Source organism: Crocodylus siamensis, chromosome 1, assembly GCF_052110815.1.
Source record: "Crocodylus siamensis isolate JL-2025a chromosome 1, ASM5211081v1, whole genome shotgun sequence".
NCBI lineage: Eukaryota > Metazoa > Chordata > Crocodylia > Crocodylidae > Crocodylus > Crocodylus siamensis.
In genome coordinates, this window is record NC_143395.1 from 203,366,235 (window position 1) to 203,384,542 (window position 18,308).

At 40.4% G+C, this 18,308-nt stretch overlaps 1 protein-coding gene across 6 annotated transcripts in view; it reads left to right on the top strand.

The window, feature by feature from the left end:
- Positions 1-18,308, top strand: part of MAP4K3 (mitogen-activated protein kinase kinase kinase kinase 3) — a 137,978-nt gene that overhangs the window by 30,662 nt on the left and 89,008 nt on the right. For all 6 annotated transcript variants that reach the window (XM_090052713.1, XM_090052721.1, XM_090052732.1 and 3 more), the window contains 9 exons: positions 712-776; positions 3,690-3,745; positions 5,703-5,750; positions 8,337-8,379; positions 9,709-9,781; positions 15,585-15,716; positions 16,004-16,066; positions 16,648-16,729; positions 16,825-16,935. In XM_090052713.1, coding sequence (XP_089908839.1) covers positions 712-776; positions 3,690-3,745; positions 5,703-5,750; positions 8,337-8,379; positions 9,709-9,781; positions 15,585-15,716; positions 16,004-16,066; positions 16,648-16,729; positions 16,825-16,935 — 673 coding nt within the window. The remainder of the gene's footprint in view (positions 1-711; positions 777-3,689; positions 3,746-5,702; positions 5,751-8,336; positions 8,380-9,708; positions 9,782-15,584; positions 15,717-16,003; positions 16,067-16,647; positions 16,730-16,824; positions 16,936-18,308) is intronic.

The window sequence follows — 18,308 nt, forward strand, 5'->3', positions numbered from 1 at the left end:
TGTGGTGTTGTTTCTGGACTGGCTGGGGCAGGCGCTACATGCAGCATGGGTCCTGGACAGCTCACCACATGCAACACAGTCCCGAACTAGCTGGAGTCAGCTTTGTGTGCCCTGCTGTCCTGGACCAGGCACCCTGTGCAGCATGGTTCATGTGCTGTTGTGGATCAACTCTGAGACCCCAGGGCCAGATGATGGGACTCTGCTGACCATATCTTTGACATCCCTGAAATAGGCCAACAAGCATCCAGTGTTTTGATCCTTTTAATGCAAAACAAGAGGAGACACGTGAAAGAGTGGGAAAATCAAGATTGGTGATTTGGTTGTTATCCTGTCAGTCAGAGGAGAGTCCAGCATCTGCAGTCTCCCAACTGATAGAGCAGAAAACAAATTAGCCAGGAAGCAAGAACATTCACATTGTTAGTGGAAGTGAAGGAATCTTAAAAGTGCACATATACTTCATTTATAATTTTTGTCCTTTTAGTGCAATAATTTGTGGAAGTTCTCTTATCTTTTTCAAGTAAGAATATTCGGAGTGTTTTATTGGAGAATAAAGGTGAAATCATATGCACTCTATTTTGATTTCTATGTTATTTAGTATAACAGCTCGTTAAATTCTGTTGAGCAGTGTTTAAGTCCTTTGATTTAACTCTTAATAGAGAAGATTTGTTAAGTATAAACAACTAATAAATGCTTTCTTTCTATCACTTCTAGACGAGATAAGCTGTGGATTTGCATGGAGTTCTGTGGAGGTGGTTCTTTACAGGACATTTATCATGGTAAGCCAAAATTCAGCTTCTGTCAACAATAAGCAGAGTTTACTTGAAACCATAGCTATTTAAAGTAGGTTAAAATAGAAAAGTTTTAAAGTGGAAGGAATCATATCCTAAGCCTAGTATATGTTATAGTCATTTAATGTCAGTTTTAGATTTTTATGTGTTGAAAATATTCTAGGTTACCCAAACAACCAAAGTTACCTACAGATTTGTGGAAATGCAGTTGAATGGGAAAGTATCATATGTATTTTGATTTTTAATACTTAATAAAATTAAAGACTTTATATTGTAAATATAAAACAAAGAACATGTTTCTAGTTGTGTAGCTCTACAATGTATCCACTTTGCTTGTTAGTAAATATATTTTACATATGAGTACCTGTATGTCTTTGGGATAAATGAGCCCATTGTCACAGTTTATATATTGCATTTACTTGTATATCCTATCCTACTTTGATATTTGTATTGCAGTGGATTTCAGGGTGCAAATATTTAAACAAAGCCAAAAAAAAAAAGTTTTTGTTCAAGCAGTGAGACCTGCATGAAAAAAAACTAGGGATGCACCAATACAGATTTTCTTGGCTGATACTGATGGCTGATTATTAACCAGCCATGTCAGCCGATACTGATCCAATAGCCAATTTGCAGGAATGCAGCTGGGCAACTTGGAGACCAGTGTCCAGCTGGTAAGTCTGTGGTGAGGAAGGGGTAGTGGATAGGGAAGGGGCATGGGGTGGGGAGCAGATGGAAGTCCCCACACGAGTGGGGCAGAGGCAGACTGCCCAGTCACGGCAGTGAATGCAATCCTTGGGCTGGGATGGAGCTGTGGGAGGCTTGTTAGGGAGGTTGGGAGGGCTCCCTGCTGCTGTGCACACCCCCAGCGGAGGCCCTTCCAGATTTGTGCGTGGGGCAAGGGTGGGCTGCCCACTGCAGGCTCAGGGCCAGGGGCTGCACCAGCCTCTTCCCAGTGTTGGGGCTGGGCCAGGGCTGTGCTTGGGGCAAGCAAGGGTGAGGCAGGCAGTAGCAGTGCTGGGAGGAGTGGGTATGGCAAATTTTAGGATAGGTATAGTCCACCCTGTGTCCACCGCACCTAGTGCTGCTTCCGCTTGCCCCACCCATGCATGCCCCAGCCCAGGTCCCTGCCAGATGGAGGCTGGCACAGCCGCTGGCCCCAAGCTCGTGATGGGAAGCCCACTCTTGCCCTGTGCACAAATCCAGGGGTGCACATGACCTTCATGCTTCCCCCGGGGATGCACGTAATGGCGGGGAGACATCCCCACCTCCGCATGTCCCCATGACAAGCTGCGTGTAGCTCTGTTCCAGCCCTGGGGTTGCATTCACCACCCTGGCTGGGCAGCACCTGCCCCTGCCCCTCCCTCCCTCCCTCATTGTGGCTGCCTCCATCTGCCCCACGCCCCCCCCTCCCCCCCCCCGACTTATCAGCTACACACTGTTCTCCAAGCTGCCTGGCTGCATTCCTGGCTGAGTGCATGCTGCAGCTCTGCACATGGATGCAGCATCATCAGTGTCATTATCAGCTACACTGGTCAGAAAAAGCCAATTGCTGATAATGTTAATTTTCTTTTTATTGGTGCCGATCCGATATGCCACCGATATATTGGTGCACCTCTAAAAGAAACAATGCTTAGAAAATGGTCAGACAAGCTTTCCAGGTGAAGAGCTACTGTAGATCGGAGAAGCCATCAACTTTTAAACTTCTGCATTGCAAAAGCTATTCCTGCTGTGAGCATCACCTTCTGCATATTTTGAGACTTATCATAACTAATCAAAGCGAAGAACCAGTTTGCGAGCTCAAATCATAATAATAACTTAGTCATTTGGGTGGCTTAATCCCTGGCACTTCTGCTAGCATTGATAAGAACACCAATTATCATGATAGTTTTTTATCATGCAAAACACCTTTACATGAGGAAATGAGCTCATTTGAACATAAATGTCTGAACAGCTGTCATTGTAGTAATGCTTTCCTGTCACTGTTGTGTTTGGCTTCAGCCATGCTATTTAGAGAAATTGTGCACCCATTTAATTAGTTTCCAAGCTGTCTCATTCCGGTAACACCTCAGGGCTTAACATTTAGAGCCTACTTAATATTTTTATCTTGTATTTCAGTACTACTATTTCTCAATTAATTTTAGCTGTGAATAAGTTTAAAATGTAGTGTTCTTTAGTTGTGGTCGTTAGTTAGGTGCCTGAGTGTAAGGCAGGGAGGCAAGTAGCAGGGAAGAATAGGCATGGTGCAAGGTAGGGGCAGAGGGTGGAGGCGCACAGGGGTGGGAGCAGGTAGCAGAGGGGGTCAAGTGGTGGGAACAAGTAGCAGGGGTCAGGCTGCTCAAGTCCTCTGCCACCTGCCCTCCCATTGTCTGTTCCCCTGGTGCTGCTGTTTGCTATGGGGGATGAATTTAAGATGACCCTCCAATAACTAGATTTTATATATGGAAAACTATAATAAATTTATAGATTTTCTATATATGGAATGTAATTATTGAGGATTTATCTTGAATTCTGGTAAATACATTATTTCCTTTATATCAATAAAGGGAAGACAGATTGATATTTGTTCTTGAAACTTATATTGCAAAGTATTTTTCTGTGTTAAAGCTGGAACTTTTAAAGGAAGCATCAGGTTGTTCACTACTTAGCTCCCATTAAATTTCAGTGGGGTATAGCACTGCCCTATTCCTCTAGTTTCCTTTAAGGAGCCCCAGTCTTTATTCATACTTCTGTTATTTTCTTTGCCAAACTTTTTTGTTTCAGGGTATAAATGGTAGGACTGGAACAAAATGCAGCCAGGTGCCTACATATGAGTAGCTGAACTTATGGAAGAAATTGAAATACAGCTTTGGAAAATAAGGAGTTCAATGTATTTTTTTTTAAACCTTTTTTTTCTCTTTGTAGTGACTGGACCACTTTCAGAACATCAGATTGCCTATGTTAGCAGAGAAACACTACAGGTAGTTAATGTTTTGATGAGTATACAGCTGTTAGTTTTCCGGGTAAAATAATAGCATGTTTGTGTGTGCATGTGTAATATATGATCTGATTATATGGAAAAATAATGTTGGCTCTCTTAACATTGTTCTGTTTTCTCGTAAAGAAAAGGGTTCCATTTTACAGCCTTTACAAAATCTAAATCTGCTCTGTTATCTGCCCCAAATTATCTTGGGGTCTTTTCAGTGAAGGGAGTTCACTCCACTTTTTTTCCTCCTCTTCCGTGCAGATCATGAAATTGGCAAGAGAATATGAAGATAGGGAGAAGCTGATTGGTTGTTATAGAAAATACCATATCATAGTAATTCTTATTCATCATGCATTGCTGAAGGAAATTGAAGTGCCTCATGCATATTTTCTGATTATTATATAAACAAGTATTTTGTGTATATACTACCCCTTAATGAATATTAAAAACTAGGTGTATATATATGATATTAAAAAGTATATATATGATATTAAAACTGTATATATTATAGATATAGATCTATATAGATATATATAACTCTATATACGATATTAAAACTGTGTGCGTGTATGTGTATATATGTGTGTGTGTGTGTGTGTGTGTGTGTGTGTGTGTGTGTGTATATATATATATATATGTGTGTGTGTATATGTATATATATATGTGTATATGTAATGATATTAAAAACTAGGGTGCTTTGACCAAAGGAAAAACACACAGTTGTTTTATACCCCAATGTCCACCTTCCTCAGAAAGCCAGACCTTTTATCAGTTTTTGAAAATCTTACTCCAGTGCTTCCAGGATGAGGGATGAGACCCATTTTGCTTCTGATTTCACTGGACCAACAATTTAGCTTTGAGTGTCTAAAAGTTAGGTTCCGAAGTCTGTATTTAGGAGCCTAGGAAGTTGTCTGATTTCAAAAACAATCTATAACTCATTCATATGGGTGCAGGGGGATAAATTTTGAGAGTCTAGAGGCTCACTCAGGGCAATGGTGAAAAGGGTTAGCTGTTGAGCCAGCCCTGTTGCCAGACCCAAGATGTTTATTTTTGTGCCAAAATTCCAGTTTTTTTAAAAAAATACCCATCACAATGAGTACCACTTCTAAGTCTTTACCCATACACTGTCATATGGTGAGGACTTGGTTAAAAAATTTGAGCTGTTAATTTCTAGCTGGGTGTGTCTCATAACGACTGTGCTGAGGTGCTGACATATGCCCCACGAAATGTCAGTGACCCGGCCCTTTTTCTTATAGTTGATTCAAGGGGTTTCAGTCAAGATTACTGACTAACTTTCCCACTAAACCTCATTCAGGATTTGATCAGATTGGTTTGTATTGCAAGAAGAGCAGTTCAAACAGGTGGTGTTTAATTTTCAATTTGATGGTAATGAAATGGGGTGCACTGATAGAAATTTTGGGAGCTGATACCAATACCAGTTATTTAAGGAGGCATATCGGCTGATACCGATCCAATATCCTACACAACTGCCATCAGGTGGTAAATCTGGTGTGGTGGAAGGGAAGGAGGTAGGGGAAGGGCAGGGCAAATCAATGTTCCCTGCAGTGAGGAAATGGGTAGGGGCAGGTGCTGCCCAGCCGGGGGGGGGTGACTTGTGGACTGGGGACAGCTCCCACCTCTGCTCCCATCCTGGTGAGAAGAGCCCTGCGCGGCATCAGCTCTGGCTGCACCCCACAGCTGCTGCCTGCCCTGCACAGATCTAAGGGCACAGGCCTCTCCGCCCCATGCTTCTGGGGTCCAAGCAGCTATGGGAGCTGGCCCCACCCCTTGACCCGTGCCTCCATCCCATGCCTATTTTTATCCTTACTAAATTATTGGAATGTATCCTAAATCTATGTTACCAAACATCTGGTAAATTTCTGCGAAATGAAAAGTTTGGCTAAATGATTATGTAATTTTCTTTAGTTAAATGCTTTGTTCTCAAATTGCAGGGATTGTATTATCTTCATAGTAAAGGAAAAATGCACAGAGATATAAAGGTAGGTTAAGTGTTTTTCAACTAAATAAAGGTTCCAACTATTGCTTGAATGTTGTTTTACATATTTTTACAGAGAAATATTTTTAAAGTGTTGTTATTTTTACTAATTTTTATTAGTGTTATTTTTACTAATAAAACAATAACATAACAAAAGAGAAGTGTCATTTTAAAAATGTGTACTGTACTTGGAAAATAATTTTGTTATATGGTTTAAACACAGCATTTATTTATGACTGTATTGTGACAGTTAGCTGCCAACCTGTACTGGAGTGCAGTACATGCCCTTGTTTGGATAGGGGAGCATTTCCAGTTGTTCTGAGGATTAATCTTTGATACGTTTTTGAGATACAGCAAACCCTCCTATTCTGTACCCTCCCACAAGAGGGAATAATGACTTTGCTATTCCTTGCTCTCTGTCTGCTTCGTAGCTCCCAGAACAGGTAGTTCTATTCAGCATGGCCTTCTGTGGTAGGGGATAGAGCCTCCTTAATGCCCCCTTCTTGAGGTTAAAAGAGCTATAACTGAGTTCTTGGTGGTAGCTTGAATAAATCTGTATTCTGCAACTGATAATGTAAAAACTATACCCTTCAAGTTGTTTTTTAAACTTTAATTCTTAAAAGTGAATAGGCAATCTTATTTTAAATTGTGCATTTGGAAGAAAAATGTTCAAAAAGAAAAGTACATGCTAATGTTTTCAGATACAGGTGTATAAGCATAGATGTGTACTGGCTTTACAGCTGAACTCCTATTGCCATTTGCCTCAGTGGGATATGTATCATAGTGCTTAGGGATGTGGGAACTCCTTGCTTGTGAAAATTGTATCATTTGTATTTTGAAACCAAATTTTGGACAAATGATTTGGAAAATTTTCAGCTGTAGGTTTTAAACACAGAACAGTTGCAGAAACACGGTATGGGAAAAGAGAGCTTTTGTTTAATAGAAAAGAGTTGTCAAATCCATAGTCACCAACATGCACTCTGACTTGACCCATATAAAAAAAGTGACTGTTGCAAGACTCAAATGTGTAACTCAGCGTATTCTCAAAATCAGAACATAAAAGCTATATTATCTGTTCATACTCAAGAATACTTTGAAGAATTTAAAAAACAAAATGTATGCGATTCTTATGAAGTGCTGTCCAACCATCAGAAGACTCAGGGGAAAATGATGTGTTCTTCTGTTTATATTAAGTCATATCTACTTCTTTCAGCAACTAAGTTATATGTTTTTGTTGATGCCGTAGAAGCAACCTGACTGAAAGAAAGTAAACTGGATTATGATTCCACCAAGGCCTTAGAAACAGAATGATTTACTCGGTTCCAGTTACAAAACCTATCAATTACAAAGTCCTTCCGGGCAGTTGAGGTGCTGTGGTGATAGTGAGGGCATCTGTTCTTTTTTATATCAAAACCAGTGATTGGAAAAGCAAAGTTTGTTAGAAATGTGTTTTTCTGTTTCCCACAACAGCTTGTTTGTGGTGCTGCCATCTTGCTGCTTCTCATTTATTGCTGTCCTTAGCTAGCTTCTGTCTCAGTTCAGATATGCCCTAAGCAACTGCTCAGGTTCTTCTTAAATGTGTTCTTTATACCAGTGTTTCTGAACCCATGGATCACAACCCAAAAGTGGGTCACAAGAATATATGAAGGTGTTGCAAACTTTAAAAAATGGATCAAAAAACTTTAAAAATGGATTATCTTTTAAAGGAGGAAAATGTGGGATACCATGGCTTTTCCCATGCAGGCTGGCAGAGTTCCAGCCTGCAAGGGGCTGCTTGAGCCCCCCACAAACTTTGGGACTAAGTCCTGGGGTCAAGGACAGTGGCTTGGGAGTGAGGGGCAGTGGCTCAGGGCTGGCCATTGATGTTAGCAAGTGGGTCCTAGTACAAAAAAGGTTGCAAATCACTGCTTTATACAGTTGTGTTCAAATGATGTTGTTGCCCTTGATGGTCCAGAAAATATGTGAGGGGCAAGAATGCTTGTGGGTGATATATTTTATTGGACCAATTGCACGGTTAAGATAAGACAAACACAAACTTTGGGATATCACAGTACCCATCCTTGTTGTTGTAGGTACACACAGTACCTCAGGAAGGGTATTGTGATACCTGAAAGCTAGTCTGTCTTTTTCCAACCATGCAATTGGTCCACTAAAAGAATCACCCACAAGAATTCTTGCTTCCTTTTATATGGGACAATTTATAATGGAACCTGTTATTGAGGATCAGTTTCGGGCATCTTTTCTGCTTGCTGACTCCATAAAGCTGAACATTTAGCCACAAATTTAACAATTTACAATTTACAAAACTTAATTCTGCTGTTTTGGAAGTCAAATTTATATACAGTGGGAAGCTCTGAAATATATGGATGCATAGGTCTTACAGTGTAGTGTTTGCAAATGTCTGAGTTATGCAACATATCAGGATGTCATCCTAACTTTAAAAATACTCTTAACAAATTTTTCAGTTGTTTGAATGTTTAATCATCCTTGGTATGTTCCCTGCTCCTAGGTTCTGTTCAAATCTTGCAGTTTCTACAAACTATCAGGAAAAGCTGCACACTTTAATTGAAATGTGTTTATTTCTTTTAAGGGAGCAAATATTCTTTTAACGGATAATGGCCATGTAAAATTAGGTAAGTACTTGAACCTTTGTCAGGTTGTACAAATGAAGCAAATTATAACAACATTTTTTAAACTTTTGAAATTTTATAACCTAAATGTTTGAATGATATATAATTTACCAGTAAATCTCACTGAGAGACTGATTAATACACTGGTGTACCCACCAGAGAGTAGCTTAAGAAAACTGTTGTAAAAAGGCAAACGTCTTAGCAAATTAACCTGATACTGCAAAGGTCAACTAAAATTACACCCATGCAGTAATTTTAGTTGAGACTTGGCTGGTATATTTTATATGAAGTAAAAAGCATATATATAGGTTAAAAGGCTGCATATAAAAGCATCCTTTAACAAATTCTTCTGAATACAGGATTTACATGAATCTATTTAAAAATGTTATAGATGCGGGAGTACATTGTTTTATTTCAAATAAAGTTTGTGTAATTGCATATAATTATAGGGAGTATTTAAGTAATAACTTAGTGATTGATCATTTTGCATGTATTAAAGAGAAGAAAATGAGAATTTTCAGTATTCACTTGTATTTCCTTTAACTGGTAATAATTTCCCTATCAGAATTTGTCAGTAATATGGCATGAACACTTATGTCCAAAAAGGAGTAACTTTAAAATGTTATAGCCAAAAACTGATTCTCACACAGCCAAGTATTTATAATTCATTTGTTTTGAGCTTAAATTTTAAATTATAAACTAAAATATCTGCATGGGTGTTTAAATATGAAGATGGTGTTTAATGGAAAGTTGATAATTTTTCCAGATGACTAAGCATACTTTGTTGTTCAAAAAACATTGACATCCCAAATCACACTTAGAACTGCCTGACTGCTATCTCTTTTTGCAGTTGCTAAAATTATTTTAAACATTTTTAATATTAATAGTTTTGACCATATTTTACTGTACAAAATAATATGCAATATATGCTGAGTTTTATTGTGTATGGTGGTATGTTCTCATTTTCCTTAGACCTTTTGCAAGTACTGATATGCATGGAAATAAATAATGTGTACTTTTAAAAATATTTTATTTCATGGATGCAGTGTTGCATATTCATAGTGATGCTCTGAAATGGAAACATGCAAATTTTTTCTATTACAGTTTGCATGCCATTATTCCATTTTCATAGGGTGCCTGTTTGAATGCCTGAGGAGGATCTAATTCAGAGGATTAAATTAATGTTTAATTATATAAACATCTTATTGGCTTCTGTTTCTAGATTTGAAGAAATTTGTATTACAAAGAAGCTAAAATATATTGTTCATAAATAATGACTTGCATATAATCAGTACTTCATTTATGAACTATCCTCTTCATTTTTTTTCATAGCCGATTTTGGAGTCTCTGCACAGATAACAGCTACAATTGCCAAAAGGAAATCTTTCATTGGCACCCCATATTGGTAATTATTATTACTTAATTGTTAGTGCATTAATTTTTTACAATAACTAAAATCAGTAATTTACATAAAAAACAATTCTTCAGAGTTTTAGAGATTTGTTGTAAATTACGCTAAATTTAACCAAACACCATAATCTTGTGGCCAGAACTATTGAGCTTAATAAATAAATAAGGCATCCTCCTCTCCATCCTTGTCAACTGTCAGTTACTGAATATAATTTTAAAGTTCTGCACAGAACTGTATACTACTACCCATCTTATTGTCTGAAATGGTGGCGTTTTGGTGTTTATTAATTTGTCATTTGTGTGCCTGCCTTGCAATTGTGCACAGTTGATAAGTGGCTGTTTTACTTGTTTCTTTCAACAGATGCTCTGCTATCTTTGGAATGTTCTTCCTTCCAGCCATTTCCTCTTCAAAAATCTTGTTTTAGAATCTTTTGCTTTAGTCTGTGATTGAATGAACCCTTCTACTAGTCCTGTACCCCTCTATTCTTCCCTTTCCTACGTTATTTACTTGCACATTTACATTTTTTAGGTCAGCATTTTGTTTTACTTCCTCTGTGTACTGGAAGTGATTGTCCATGCCTGCCTTTAAAAGAATGGTGCACATTCTTCACTATAAAAGTATCTTTTTCGTAAAAACAAGTATTTTGAGGTCTTTCGTGTGAAGTGTATTATATACAGGTATGAGCGCATTAGGAAAAGATTCAACGTTCATATAATGATCCTTGCGAATTGTGTAATATGGACCATGTTTTTAATACTGAGCATCAGCTGGACATGGACTGACTTTCCTTTCAATGTTGTACATTCAACCTTCCTGTCATGACTGCAGAAATGGATTGTGGCTCTATTTCGTGGTTGATGTGTCCAGGTTCTTTTAGGCCTATCAGTCTTTAAAATAAACCACTTCTTCTGCCAAGTTCTTCTGGTGACGTTTGCATAATTTTCAAATAATTGTCATAGCCATAAACTTTGGTTTTGAAAGTGTTACATGGATATAATGAAGATGAAAGGCACCAGTTTTCCTTTTCAGAGCTTCCTAGAGCAGTAGGAGGATGCATGGTCAAACAAGACTATTGCATCTGTTAGAAAAGCTGGAAGGCAGGGGGACATTACCTTGCCTCCTCTTTCTCAATAGTGATTTACCATGCACTGCTGAGGGGGTCTGGTGTAACAACCATAATCTTCCATCTTTGCTGCTCTGTGGGAGTGTGAGATTTAACCAGAGAAGGATACAGAGTAGCTGCCCGCACAGTGGCCAGTGGTTGTAGTACAGGAAAACCCTCACTATTCACAGGTTTGACATTTGCGGTTTCAAATATTCATGAATGCCAAACCCGCATCTTAAGTACACTTAAAGCAGTTCCTTGGGAGCTCTACACTTGCTGCTACCGTGCTCTTGTCGCCACCGTGCTCCCGCTGTCACCAGCACAGCCATGGCCGCCCGCCCCCCCCCCCCCCAGCTGCTGTGGGACAGCATTCATGAACTCGGTGCCTTCTTTGCGGATTTTGCCATTTGTGAGGGATATGAGAATGTATCCCCTGCAAATGGCAAGGGTCTCCTGTATTCCTTGACAGCACACCAATTTCTTCTGTTTACCCAAGTCTCAGCTGAATGCATAACATTCAGACTGGGAAGCAGAAATGTGTGCATATCATAATGGAGATCTGCTTCTAATGAGTGTTGTGTGTTCTGTATTTTAGGTTTGATGAGCTTTTTTAGTATGGTTTTTAAAAGAGTAGGAAAATGAATTTCCCTTCTCTTGTGTCTTTAGCCAAACTAGCAAAAATAAATTCAGTGCTTTTGTCCAAGATTTGTGATTATGTAAGATCTTGGACTTGCATAGCCACTTTCAAGCCAAAATGCTTTACAGACTTCTTGTGTGCAGGTGTGTCTTGTCATTTCTAGTGATGTCACAATAGTAATTGAGGAACCTGGGACTAGAAGCATTTTCCTGGATCATTGATTCTAGTCCTCTGCTATGGCAGGTACTACTTCATGTAGTTCCTTTCATACATTATATTTAGAGACCTACTGAAATCAAGGAGTCAGGTGGCCAATTTCATGGGCTGATTGAGGGACTGGCTCCCATTTTCATGAGCTTGTTGTGACAGGGACCTGGCTGCAGGGCACTGGCAGTTTCATCCCTCGCTGTAGATTGGCAGATGGCCAAAACTGAGACTTAATTACCTTGATTAAGCCCATGGAAGCCATTAATCAATGTATTATTAAGCAACAAGCATTAAATTAAACTCTAAACTGAAATGTCTTATGAAATTAAAGCTATATACCACATAAATTGTAGGTAATACCATCACCATACTTTATTAAATGACATTGTCAAAAAGGAGTTTACTTAATGCTAATCTTGAGACAGGCAATTCATGCCAGCTGTTAAACACTAGCATTCAACATCCACTGGCAATTGCTGCTGACATTCTCTGTCTCTGGGGTGGATGCTTGTCCGTACGCTGAGATGGCACACTCAGCATCCACTGAGTTAGTTGAAATGGTGAGGCAGCATTTTGCCAGGGCATACAGATGTGGAAACCAGTCACAGAAGCCCCAAACATAGGCACAGGCATCCAGCACTCTTTGACAAAGTTCATGTTAATAGTGTGTTCCTTGTCATGCTCTTTTCTCCATCTAGGGATTGTTTACAGTAACTGAGGGTCACATCTCAGACCAGGCACATGGTTGGGGTCCAGAATGTGAGCAGCACTAAAAAGGAGTCAGCCAGTTATCTGAACCACAGTGACAGGTCATACCTATACTACAGGTTCAGCATCACAGCTATTGCCTTGGACAGGTCTCTTCTCTGCTGGTTTTCACATTAACAACTTGACAGTTCTTGCGATATCATGTTTTTGACCCAGTTTATCAAATCCATCAGCTTGTGTGAATGGTGGATCGCAGCCTGCTGGCCTTCAAAACACATTAGAAAGTCTGTGAATCCAGGTGGCCCTTTTCATCACAAACTTTGCTTCATCTTGAACGTCTCCCTGTTCCAGGAGATGGTATAGCTTAAGTATGCACTGTGTGCCGAGTGTGATCCAGCTCCTCACTCACAAACTGCTGGTGTAGTACTGCACGTGCTTGTGAGCACAGGCTCTGGTGGCTGTGACACAGTTGCATGCAAGTCCCCACTTTGACTGGCATGGGCAGGGGTGGGCAAAATGCGGCCCGGGGGCCAGATGCAGCCCGCCAGGCCATTCTATCCGGCCTGTGAGACCCCTAAAAATTTAGAAAATTAATATTTATCTGCCCCTGATTGCCTGTCATGTGGCCCTTGATGGCTTGCCAAAACTCATTTATCTTGAGGGTCAGTGGCTTCATTGGACTGTATATGTGAAACAGTCACTGCAGAGAGATAGTCTTGGTGCAGCTTGTTCACACATGGAAAACTGCCAGCATTTGGCATATTTTGGTTTAGGTACTATCTTAACTTACGGTGATCAAGTTTCTCCAGCAGGATGTTTGCCACTATGAAAGCCTCTACAAGGAAAAATGCTGCCACTCGCTTTGCCAAGCTGTTTTCTGTGATATTTTCAAAGAGCAAGGACACAGTCATTTGTTTCTTGCTCTGTCCTTCAGCCTCTGCAGCAGGATTTTGCTTCATGTGTGCCTTGGAATCTTACGTGTCGATTTGTAATAGTTTCCCTTGACACATCCAGAGACACGTTGCAGGCAGTACAAAACAGTTTACCTCCATCAGTGTGCAAGGTCCCTGCAGGATACTACCTTACACAGTTGAGACCTGAAACATATTTGGCCCCCTTGGAGGATTTCTTCTCTGTATTCATCCCTTCTCAATCATCCTTAAGCTGCAGTATGCTGGAGCAGCATGCCTCTGGCTGCTTAAAAGATGGCGCCAAAACCCTGTCACTTCCCTGACTGGTGCCTATACTGAGCCTATGTCATAGGCTCAGACTCTCATTAGCTCCCTCTCACCCCCTTTCTTTCCACTTCCCTCCTGGTGCTTCAAGATTGCAGGGCCTCCTATCATTTTCTCTGCTTGCCAATAAGTTGTTTTTTTTCTTCTCCCCTGCCTCCCCCCAGCAAGCCTGTCAATTGCAGAGCCGATCATTTTTAACAGAAAACACCTGATTTTGCATGAAATGTAAAATCACTATTTCAGTACATCTCTAATTATACATATGTACGTACATATGCGCATTCATACGTATGAAGGCTGTCCCAGAACCTGATTGCTCCAATGGTTACGAGTCAGCCTTAATATTTCTTCATGGCCAATTTACACCCATTTGTTTTTAACTTGCATGGTAAGGATATCTGTGTTTAGAAGAGGTTTTTATTTAAACACTCTCTTGCACTTCAGGATATCACTACTGCCTTGGGGTATTGATTCATTACTAACTAGGAGACAAGTAATTCATGCACTTCAGGAAAGATGTGGAGGAGCTCCAGAGAGTCCAGAGGAGGGCCATGTGCATGATTAGAGGCCTAGAGACCAGGTCATATGAGGAGAGGCTGAAAGACTTGGGACTATTCAACCTGGATAAGAGAAAACTCAGAGGGGGCTTGATGGCAGCCTATAAGTATATCAGGGGCGTACATTAGGGCCGGGGGAGCATCTCTTCACCAAGACCCCCCAGGGGAGATCGAGAAATAATGGGCACGAGCTGATTGAAGATTGCTTCGTAAGGAAAAACTTCTTTACAGGTTGAGTACCAAGGGTCTAGAACAAGCTCCCCTGAGAAGTGGTACAGTCACCTACCCTGGCAATCTTCAAAAAGCGTCTTGATGCCCATCTTGCTGGGGTCTTCTGACCCCAGCAGTCTTTCCTGCCCACGGGCAGGGGGGCTGGACCCAATGATCTGTAAGGTGCCTTCCAGCCCCTAACATCTATGAAACTATAAAACTTCCTGCTTGAAAACTGTTTTCTTGATGGTCTTGCATATAGATTAAGCCCTGGCCAACCTGTTTAGTTTGAGAATATCAACTAGCTAATAGAATGTGATTTTAGTATTCAACTATATATGTAATTTTCTGCAAGAAACCAAAATGGATGTCTTTCACATAATACTGGTGGTTCTATGATTTTAATTTGAGTGTTCCTGTTTTTGGCTGTTGGTTCTGTATGTTACACTGTATAAGCACCTTCTTGCAAACTTTCATGGAGTCTCCTAGCACCTTACTGAGGATAAGGAAATGGACACAGAATGGTTAAATGTAGCACAGGAGGTCCATGCAGCACTTGGCAGTCAACACTGTCTGGTCACTTTTGGAGAGAGAAATCTATTGTTTGAGGCATAATTTTTTCTGTAGAATTCTTGTCAGTATCATTTGTTTACTTTCCAGGGTGGTTTTTTAAATAACTGTTTTTACTACAGTTAGATTATATTTGCCTTTAAAGGTAAAATGCAGGTAGTCCACTGATATCATGCTCATGCTGTGGCTAAAAATCCAAGACTAGTTTGCTTCATTCATTTGCTGCCAGACTTTGGAGTGTTTTGAAAGCATCATCGTCATATGTTATCTTCCTCCTGAGTGGGAAATAGTATTAAATGTTCTTAGGCTTGATATCCTTTCAGCCTCTGTAGTTGGACATACTTGGAGTGGAAAGGATAAAATGAGAGAGAACTGAAATATCACCTGAAATTCTGTAGACCAACAGGTGAATTTCAGGAGCTTCCCAATAAGACCTATGCATACACATTTGTAAATATGTGGAACCGAAGGAAAATGAATAATAAAATGGAACACAAACTATTAAGCATTTTGAGTTCTGGGAAAATAAATCTTAAAGAAAAATGTCTTTTCTCTGAAACATTTCTAGGATGGCTCCAGAAGTTGCTGCAGTTGAAAGGAAAGGTGGCTATAACCAACTGTGTGATCTTTGGGCAGTTGGAATAACAGCTATAGAACTTGCAGAACTTCAGCCTCCAATGTTTGACTTGCATCCAATGAGGTTGGTAACTTTTATGACAGGCTGTAAAATTCCATAAATTACATTTTTAAAATAGTTGGCTAAACTTGGTTACCATATGCAGAGCAATTGCAAATCATATTGAGTTACAGGTTTTCAGCATATGCATGTGAGAATTTGTCGTGGACATTTTTTAGGCTGTGTAAACGAGCAACTTTGTTCTCTTAATATTTTTGAGTTGATTAAATTTTTTGTTTCAGCCAAAAATAAGCAATTGTAATTGGCTATATGCTAAAGGTGATGCACATCATGAAAATGTTGTTTTTCAGAGCATTGTTTTTAATGACAAAGAGCAACTTTCAACCTCCAAAGCTAAAAGACAAAATGAAATGGTAAGTACCTTCTGCTATTTTAGCACATTTCTAATTCTGTATTTCATTACTTTATTACGGGGTTGTCAAAGATATAGGCTGGATCTGGACTGCAGAGCCCCATTGTCTTGCCCAGGGTGCTGCCTGTGGGACTTGGAGTAGCATACCACATACAGCATGCACTGCCCCCAGCTCCATGTGCTGCATGCCAGACACAGAGCCAATTTGCCATGGGCTACATCCAGCTTGTAGGCTAGACCTGGTGCACACACACTGCATGGGACCAGTCTGGGTCATGTGCTGTATTGGACTGGCTCAGGGATGGTCTGGTGTGGGCATCATATGCAGTGCATGCCTGAAACCAGCCTTGCGTGCCTTGGACCAGTTCCCTGCACCACATGCTGTACCTGGGGCTGGGGCCCGGGCCAGTACATGCTATGTGGCACCTACACCAGACTGGCTATGCACACTGATTCTAGCATTCTGGCTGTTTGGACCCAATCTGGCCCACTATCCAGCCCTGCACCCTTCTTCCAGCTCATGTGACTTGATGCATTTGACACCCCTGCTTATAATTGTAATACCTATTGTTCCTTTACTAGGTCAAATACTTTCCATCACTTTGTGAAAATGGCACTTACAAAAAATCCTAAAAAGAGACCTACAGCTGAAAAACTACTACAGGTGTGTATTCCTGACGGCTTCCTATGATTTTTGTGCCCACTTGTATTTACTTTTATTGAACTTTTAATGTCCTCTCCTTCTTCTTTGTCTTTTAGCATCCTTTTGTTACACAGCCTTTAAATCGAACACTTGCTATTGAACTTTTAGATAAAATGAATAATCCTGATCATTCTACTTACCATGATTTTGACGATGATGATCCTGAGGTAAGAATACATTTTAACTGCAAAGTAAATAATTTTTGCTGGTAAATGTTTTTATTAAATATTTGACATTTTATATATCTAAAACTCTTTGCTAAACATTTGAAATTTCAAACTACCTTAGGATATTTTTTTGTTCTGTGTTACCAGATTGTCACACATTTAGCAGATTATCTGATTTTGTTGTATTTGAGAAGAAATATAATAAAAGAGAAAGTAGAAGTGGAATGAAGTTGTCAGTATCTAATTTGTGCTCTTTTAGGTTCTTGTATAACTAGAAACAGGTTTTTTTATAAAGCTTATAGAAAGAACTGGGGATGAAGAAAATTGACTTTTTCCCCCCCGAGTTTACCTGTATTAATTACCTTATTTTTGGTTTGGCTCTTGAGCAGGGGCAGCAAAATATGGCCCGTGGGCTGGATGCAGCCCACCAGGACATTCTATCTGGCCTATGGAGCCCCTAAAAAAAATAGAAAATTAATACTTATCTGCCCCTGGGTGCCTGTGAAAGCAGCCATGCAGCTGGGATATGGTGCTGGAGCAGTGAGCACAGTGGGGTAGGAAGCAGCATGACAAGGGCAGTAATGGCAGATGGGACGGGGAAGTGCCAGTGAACAGGAGCACAGGGCCTACACCAGGGCCCCAGAACCAAGAGTGGCAGGAGCACAAAGCCCAGGCTTGATGGAGTGCTGGCAGGGGCTCTGCCTGCTACAGGGGCGGAGGGAAGTCTGTGTGCAAACCCTCCCCCTACATGTAAGCCAATCCTCCCCAGCCACCCTCCTCCCACAAAATCACAGCCTCCCAAAAACCCCATACCCATCCACACACCCCCACCCACATGCTCCCCCACCCTACATACACACACCCACAAACCTATACCCACCCACACCCCCTCACAATATACAAGAGTAAGACTTCATTTTAAGCTATTATACTATCACTTCTATGTACACAACACAAACACATGTAAATCAGGACAGAAATATTTTTTGAAATGAAATTAATGAATTTTGTAGTATTTGTTTGATTTTTAGAATATAATTTGGTATTTTCCTGGTTCCAAAATGGCAAAACCCCTTACTGAAAGTAGTACTTCTGGGGGCAAGGCAAGAGACGTCTGGTGGCAAAGGTCAGGGGACAGGGCTTACGGTCCCAAGATGGCAACCAGGGGGCGGGGCATCTGTCAAGGGGTGGGGCTACCCTCCTCAGTGGCTTGGCAATACTCGGTAAGTGGCCCTCCACCCAAAATTGTTGCCCGCCTCTGGTCTTGAGTAATGAGTACTCTGTTTTGGAATCTCTCTTCCCCAAACTATCGCTTTGTAGCAGCAAACCTCAAAGTTACTTTATTTTATCTGGAAATATAAGGCCTGTGTTGG